Source organism: Punica granatum, chromosome 4 (assembly GCF_007655135.1).
Source record: "Punica granatum isolate Tunisia-2019 chromosome 4, ASM765513v2, whole genome shotgun sequence".
Lineage (NCBI taxonomy): Eukaryota > Viridiplantae > Streptophyta > Magnoliopsida > Myrtales > Lythraceae > Punica > Punica granatum.
In genome coordinates, this window is record NC_045130.1 from 4271746 (window position 1) to 4280094 (window position 8349).

General features: G+C 37.5%; 1 protein-coding gene across 1 annotated transcript; it reads right to left on the reverse strand.

The window, feature by feature from the left end:
* Positions 1 to 5286: 5286 nt before the first annotated feature.
* LOC116205562 (cytokinin hydroxylase-like) lies at positions 5287 to 7864 on the reverse strand. Its single transcript, XM_031538191.1, has 5 exons — positions 7528 to 7864; positions 7209 to 7435; positions 6890 to 7131; positions 6160 to 6526; positions 5287 to 5974 (listed from the first exon to the last, which is right to left on the reverse strand). Exons 1-5 carry the CDS (start codon positions 7820 to 7822, stop codon positions 5552 to 5554), a joined length of 1554 nt encoding a protein of 517 aa, XP_031394051.1. The 5' UTR covers positions 7823 to 7864; the 3' UTR covers positions 5287 to 5551.
* Between the last annotated feature and the right edge of the window lie 485 nt (positions 7865 to 8349).

Genomic DNA, 8349 nt, shown 5'->3' on the forward strand with positions numbered 1-8349 from the left:
TTAAAGGGTTAAAGATATATAGATTATATGTATGAAGTCATATATATAGTATGTAATAATTCACGATTTACAATAAATAATAAATATATATACCGCATAATTAAATTGTTAAAATATTATCCTCTCCGGTATAAATTTATATATTCACTTTGTTGAGTATATATATATATATATATATATATTTTCATAATGGCATAGGAAGTACTTTTATTAGACGATATATATATATATATATGTATGTATATATTGTGTTTTTGAATTTCAAATAGGATGATCTTGAAATTCTTGAAGGTGTATAAACCTTCTTTGAGAAATAACGATAACAACAAATTTATTTGAGATTTTCTTACACTTGCATGCATTAAAGAAACTTGATTTCATTAGATACAATAATAATTAAATGAATATTATAATTACTCAAAAATACCAAGACATACCTCTTCATCCATGAAAATCATATTAAAACTAATGACTTCATTAGTCTTTGTGTTTACGGTATTCCACAGTCTTGTCAACCTCACTGCAATTGTCCATGTGTCTTTCTAAGGGTTTAGTTCTTTTATCATGTGATAAATCAATCTAGTGTTTCAAAATCAACAATATTATATACATTAAAAAGATAAATATATCAAAAGAAAAATATCAAGTTCAATGAGAAGGAAAGATCATACTTCGTATAGGTTTGGCCAAACTCAATAAAAGAACCCTGCCCAAATAATACGTATAGGTCTTTTTGCAAATTCAACATAACTTCAACCGAAGTCAAAGCTTGCTCATCCTTTTTCCCTGGAGTAAAAAAAGTGAGATGGGAAGAGAGAAATGGCAGAATTACGTGTGACTGTAATTTAGCAAACAACATGAGAATAAATAGAGAAAAAAGAAAAAAATCTTGGAAGGTATAGATCCCACGCTAGTTAGGGAAGCTCTGAAAGAAGGTACGTGATTAATGGTGAGCGTGAATGGGAAGAATTGAAAAGTTTTGAATTGAAGGTATATAATCAACCAAACTCCTGATTTACTTATAGAAACAAGTTTGGATATAAAATTGGAAAATAACTGAAATATTCTTTTTAACAGATTAGTAAATATAAATATTACTTGTATGTATAAGAACCTAGTCTATATATATTCAAAATATATTCTTTTTGCCTTTTTCAGAATATAAAAGATCTGATCCTAATATTCTCCTGAAACGGAAGTCTTATTAGACTAACCCAAATTTATCCTCATAATAAGGGTAAAAGTCATCCCAAAACTGAACAACTAATATTACTAGTCTATATATACTATTTTGTCTATTCTGAATCTTTGTGCGATATAATATATATACATACATATACACGTTGAATTTCACACGTACAAAATCTCGAGTTATATTGATTCTTAATGAATAAGGAAACCGTATAATTTAAATATAAAAAGTGTTAAACTACGTTATCCCATATGGAAAAATTGAAAAAGAAACTACAAGCTTATATGAGGTTTGAGTCCACTAACCTATCAGCTTAAGCTTTTGGGTTGCAGATGGGCTCAAGTCTGTGTAGGCCCAGTGGGTATTTTATATGGTATAAAAGCGGTTTATGTTTCCGCGGGTTCATGTGGGCTCACACCATGCCATATTTAATTTCGAGGCAGCCAATAGTGCGTCTCATGTTAATCGGGCCCAAGAGTGGCCTGGTCCAGTTCCGAGGTAACCAAAGGTGCACCTCTAATTAGACCCGAGTGTGAAGCTCGATGTTAGTTTCATATTTGTCCCCCCATTGCACGAGCACGGAAGATGATGTCTGGCTCGTGGTCAGTTGTTAAGGGCGAGTATTTAAGGGCACGTGGCACGTGTTGGACCACACGTTGCCATGTGAGTGCGGGTGTTAAGATACGTTATCCCACATAAAAAAATTGAGAAAGAAACCACAAATTTATATGAAATTTGAGTCTAGTAACCTATTAGCTTAATCTTTTGGGTTGCAGATGGGTTCAAGTCTGTGTAGGCTCAGTGGGTATTTTACAAAAAGTTTCCTCAATACATAAGTAACGACTTTCCAAAGCGAGAGAACTTCGTTTGATGCGGTGGCGGCGTGAAAATTCGATTTGTGTTTCATTTTCGTATATATAGATCGTATATTCCCATTCAGGGGACCATGTATAAGCCATCACTTGCCGCATGCTCGAGACAAATAAATGAGGCTTGGTTTTTTATCATCTAAGGTCATAAAGCATGTTGTGAGGAGGACATCGGAGGATTGAATACATGCATGATGACGATGTCATATCAACGCTTTGGATGTTTTATGTATTGATCGGTTCCACCGGAATAGTCTTCCAGGGAAGAAGGTGTGGTGGGGCAAGTGCATGCACAACAATGTGAATGATGCATATAGTGGAGGGAATTAGGACTGAGAGTGATGTAATGATTCATCCGTGACATGTATAGTCAAAGGGGAGAATCGATGAATAAGCATTTGAGATACAATACCAAGCAAGGACGGTCATGCTCGATAGGTAATCGGACTGTATGATTTCGTCAAATCTCTTTCATGATTGACTAAATCAGTGTAATCATGGCCCGTGATGTACTTAGCCCCCAAGGTCAACATCTACTGTTTGCTTAGCAAAACATATATAATAGTGAATTTTTTTAAAGATAAAGATCGGGTCCTGCCGCCCGCCACAAAGCTATTTTTGCATGAACATTGAGTTCCATTTTAATATGATAAAATCACGAGATATTATCAAAATATTGCTTAAGTATACTTAAGGTTGTTAGAGAATCTTGATCGTAGGATCTTCTCATTCACCAGAGTACGTCGACAGTGCATGTCCCCATCGTATATCTTTGAAAATGTTAGTTGGGTCAAAATGTCTTTGGTGATCATGGAGATTTTTTCTCTAGCACTTGCAGAATGTATAGAAGAATGGAGAATAATCTCTTTGATCTCTTTAAGAAAGTGCATGTGAGTCTCGTTGTTTCAACGATTCTCTCGATCATTGCAAATCCAATAATTTCTCAATATGGAGTCAAACGGCAACAAGTATAGAAGCCAAGTATTTTCGCAGAAATTAATCATGTCTTGCGTGTATTGCATTGTTTGCTCATGGAAAAAAGAAAACCCGTATAGTTTTTAACTTTTACTTTGACATCCCATCTGCATCTGTGACGATAATTACGGAGCTCGTTCCATAGTCAAGGGAGTGATTTTCGAGCGTTATAATGGATCAAGTACTGTCATTAAGCTGGTCTGTGCATTCTAGTACAAGGATTAGTTGAAGTGAGAACTTTTGCTAACGCATTGGAAGAACAAGATACGCAATCAATAATATGACCACTTTAAGCTTAATATTAAAATTGTTTTTGAACGAGAGAATGATATATATAATGATATATATATATATATATATATACTGACTTAAATGTTATGTATCGTATCTCGAAATTATGAGATGGCTCCTCCTGCACTCCTGTCTCACCGTCACACTTTTGATTTCAAGATGTTTCAACGCTGTTAATTAAAAAATATAGTGACTTGATAATACCATAAAATTCCGCGAAATGGTCAAATATCGGCAGTATTTTGTTCTCAAGTTTGATTTGCCATGGAAAATTAAATAAAAATTCATAAAATAAGTTCCATCAGTTTCTGTCTGATTTCTAGTAACATCATTAATCGGGGAAAAGAGAACGGAATTATTTATTTATTTATTTATTTCAGAAGCAGAATCAATCCGTGGTCGATTCTAGAAGGCAGGTTTATTAAAGGGCAACATTCCTTCAACCGAAATCCTTTTATTTAGGTTGCGTTTGGTTTCATAGTAGGATTTTAAAATCAGATTTTGATTTTGATTTTGAGTGGTATAAATGGGGCCCACCCTTTGACTTTGTATGAGTTATGTTGTTTTATTGTGGAAAAAAATAGTATAAATGGGACCCACTCTTTGACTTTATATGAGTTATTTTGTTTTGTAGTGGGTAGAGTTAAGTTAGAATTGTGATTCTAAAATAATATTGGGAAACCAAACAGGTCCTAACATGTCAATATCACAGATTTCAAAACAACAATGAAATAGTGTGAAAAGCCATTTAAAATCTGAAAATTCACCAACGCTTCAAACTTTATCTTTAGAGAATAACTAGGGAATGTCTCATCTGGTTTAGCGAAGAGAGTACCCCATGCCCTCTTTACCAAACCGGTTCCAATAAACTAGACCATTTCTACGAAAATTGTATTTTTTATCGTGTTATTTGGAGAAAATCACCCTGTGATATACAGTCAAACGCTATCCCGCGTACCTCTGTTAAGGATATGATTAATTGTGTTGTTAGCCCACTGTATACACTAATAGATAACACTTCGGGTAAGGTTAAATTCTCTTTATATGCTGCAATCACTTTCTATCAGTTTTGGAACTCACGTAATGATGTCTTACATGAAGGAAAGCCAGGAGATCTGCACCAAACCATCAAGAGAATCAGAACCAGTTACTCGGATCATATTAGGAGTAGACAAAATGAAAGGCTCCAAGAAGGAAACCCATCCACACCGCCTCTACAACTCGATCCATCGCAAGAACCCATAGGGCTTGACTGGAGCGTCATCAGCACGGATGCATCATGGAACAATAGCAGCTCATGCCTATCATGAGTTCTACAACACCCGTGCAGCCCTGCAACACTCTCATGGTTCAAGATCTCGCGCGAAAAACAAGCCACTCCAAGCAGAGGCCTAAGTCGCACTCCTTGCGGTGACAATAGCAACGAAAAGAGGACTGACTAAGATTTGGCTACGTAGTGATGCCTTGCTGCTAGTAGATGTTATTTTGCATCCACATATCTCACCGTGAGAAATTAGGAGCTTGGTATCGGATATTATTTCTAGTCTTAGTAGCTTTACGAATTGGATCAATTCCTGGATTCTAAGATCGGATAACACCCTAGCTTATGGCTTGGGCCATTTCGGTTCAATGTCAAATTTTGATTCGCTTTGAATTTTCCAGGGATATCCAAACCTTCGAAACAATGATGTCGCTTCCGTGCTTTAATATAAAATTTGCATTATTCAACATAAAAGAAAAAAAAACATTCCTTTAACCGAAAGAGAAGATCTCCCCTTTTCACCGAGTAGCCATCTATGACAAAATTGGACCATTTCAAATTGACCATAAATCTCTCTCTCAACAGTTCAAAATGTATATAAATTTTTCTCATGGTCCCATCGACGAAAGCGTTCGAGCAACAGTCAAAGTTCCTAACTTTCTTCATCCCCGAAAACAATTATAGAGACGTGCTGAGTGTAAATAGTGCAAATATTGCACATGAGTTTCGGAACAACCACGAACATTATCTCGGCGTCTCTTCCAAAATATGTCAATAGTTTGAGATAACAGATATGAAAACAGTCGTTGAATTCCGGTTTTACCATGCCAACCGCCAATATGAGAAAATAATAACAACACGTGAAAAAACATATTTCATGATTCTCATGTTAGATACATCAGTTCAGGGTCAGGTTCCTTCTCCAGCCATGGAGAAAAAGGGAACGAATTATTGTGGTTAATTTCACGGGTTTAAGGGTTCGAGACATATTGGTACCCCGTACTTGGGCTTTATCGTGAGGATTATCACTGGAGCATGGTGATACGTCTCCAAAACTCTGAAGCGAAACCTTGACAATAGCATGGCGAGTATGATCTTAACCTCCATCATGGCAAAAGACTGGCCGATGCAGTTTCGGGGCCCCACGCCAAAGGGGATGAAGCGGCCCTGCGAAAATGACTTAGAGGACTCGAACCGTGTGGGATTGAACTCATTGACATCTTCTCCCCATAGTTCTTTGCTGTGGTGAATTGCCAGCACTGGGATCCATACGGATAATCCCTTGGGGATGCAAAGGTCACCGAGGGTGATATCTTCGAATGCCATTCGAGGAAGAATTGATGCTGGGGGATAGAGCCTTAATGACTCGTTAATTACCATATGAAGCTGAAGAAAAGAAAAATAAATAAATAAATAAATAAATAAATATATATATATATATATATTGACACCAAGAATACGAATACATAGACAGTTATTTCATAGTATAAATGTATGCTATGCAGACAAGAATCGCATATCGAGCAATGGGCTGGAAAATGATGTATTGAACGGGAAAACTGTGTTAATACCAGAGTAAGTTTGGATAGATGATGGACCGAGGGGGCCTGTCCGTCACAAACCCGTATTACTTCAGCACGAACTCGTTCTTGCCAAGTCAGGTTTCTACCGAGCAACATGATCGTCCAAGTGAGTAGAAGGGAAGTTGTTTCATGTCCAGTAAAGAAAAATGTCTTGCATTGGTCCATTACTAGTTGAAGATTTAGCTCTCCCTTCTTTTGCATCCCATGTAATAGAAGACTGAGAATGTCGTTCCCCTGTAAGGATGTCCGCCCTATCTCGATCGATTCTTCACGGGACTCGATAATTTCCTTCAAGAGCCTCTCCAATTCAGTCTTCTGTGCTTTTATTTCTCTGTTGTATTTACTCGGAAGGAACCTGCAGAAAGTTATATATGCATGGATAATATTGAAGGTTACCACTTTAGTCCGAAAGAAAAGAAGTAGGACCTTAGGTTAACGATCTGAACCGAAGCAGCTACCTTGAATTCATCAGGACAAAAAGAGAATTTACGCACGCGTGCGATGCTACGTACAGAAGAAGGACGAAACCGGTAAAGAACGGAGGCAAACAATTTTCATTATAGAAAATTGCTATTATCTTGACGAGGGTTATTATTAGTGAAAAGTGCTAATTGAAGATACTTTCGGCTTCGTTTTAGACTCTGCGCTAATATATAATGGGATATGTTTACTCACAAGAATAAGAGTCATCTGCAGAGAAAAAATCAGAAAGACTCACCGGCTTCCAGGAGGGCATAGATGCCGGCTTGCTTGAGCACAAAGGCGCTGAAGAATCGTTAACATATGAATTATTTGCTTTCCATTCTCGTAGCTACTCCCAAACACTACCCTAGAAATTATATCCGCTGTCAGCTCCGTCATGAACCCTCCAATCTCGAACTCAGTTTGGCCCAACGCCATCGCATTTCGCATACACTGCAGCATGTCCTCGGTGCATTTCTCAACATACTCTGCATAAGCCTATTAAAACCATATGGTCATCTCAAGTGCCGAATCGCATTTTCACTAATTAATCATGTTCAACAGTTTATTCTTGCCTTGAGCTTTACTCCAGTGAATGCCTGGCCGAGAATGCATCGTTGATGGTACCAATCTTCACCGTTAGCCATTAATAATCCTCTGCCAATAAAATTTTTCGAGCCTTCCTGTTGAAGCCATGACTTACCTGATACGCTGCTGTACTTTGACAGCATTTCCTTGACGAGCTCTGTTTCAGTCAAGCATAAACGGGGCTCGAATCCGTTCCAGTATATGAAACGTTTTCCTGTAACACGACATAGACAATAACACGGCCATGCTAAAACTTAAAACACGTGCATGCTATGTTCTCATGTTACACAAGAATCTGCGCGGTACCATATAGTTTGGACCAGTGGATGTAATGTGGCAGAAGGCGGCCGGCAATATCATGGCTGATGCCACTCATGCAACTGGAGGTGGATTCCGAGACGAGAGAGGATATGTTGGAGATGTTGCCGAGTGGAAATCGGGGTTCAGGGCCGCGGACTCCTTGCATATCCATTATCCTCTTGATGCGTAGGGGAGTTAGAATGTAGTATGAGATGGCGTCATAAGCAAATCTTATGAATAGACATAGGAATGAGACCAATATTAGAACCATAAACACGACCAAGGCTTCGGTGGTTGGCATAATTTTGTTATATTAATTCTTCCCTGATCTTCTTAGTGATGAGATTTCCCCTGAGAGAGAGGTATATATATATATATATATATATATTGCAGGGAATAGAGAGATTTGGCATAAAGAAATAATTTTTTATATCATATAGAATTTTCAATGGCCTTATATGGATTTAGACTCATTTTCGTTTAAAAACTCAAACGAATAAGTTATGATTCCCAAGTTATATATTAACTCGCCCTTTAAGTCGCCCGAGCATGAAAGATAAGCCCGGCTCGAGGTCAGTTATGAAGGGGACGAGTGTTACGTGGTGTTGAAGATGTTAATCCCATATGAAAAAAATAAAGGAATAACTATGGGGTTTATATGAGGATTGATTACCACCACTTTCAACTTGAGCTTTTATGTAGAAATGGGCCCGAGCCCTATAAGTCCAATGAAAATTCAATATGGTATCAAAACGCAAGTTACGCGTATACGCACTCACGCGCGTACGCGTACTCATGCCATGCCCAATATATCCGAGTGCAGCCAAG

What these genes read in the sequence shown, in the direction of transcription:
- LOC116205562 (XM_031538191.1), bottom strand. Translation starts at nt 7,822, where the DNA reads ATGCCAACCACCGAAGCCTTGGTCGTGTTTATGGTTCTAATATTGGTC. An exon ending in TCACTGGAGTAAAGCTCAAG is followed by an intron (nt 7,132 to 7,208) that starts GCAAGAATAAAC and finishes TGGTTTTAATAG; the next exon opens with GCTTATGCAGAGTATGTTGA. An exon ending in ATCTATCCAAACTTACTCTG is followed by an intron (nt 5,975 to 6,159) that starts GTATTAACACAG and finishes TCTTTTCTTCAG; the next exon opens with CTTCATATGGTAATTAACGA.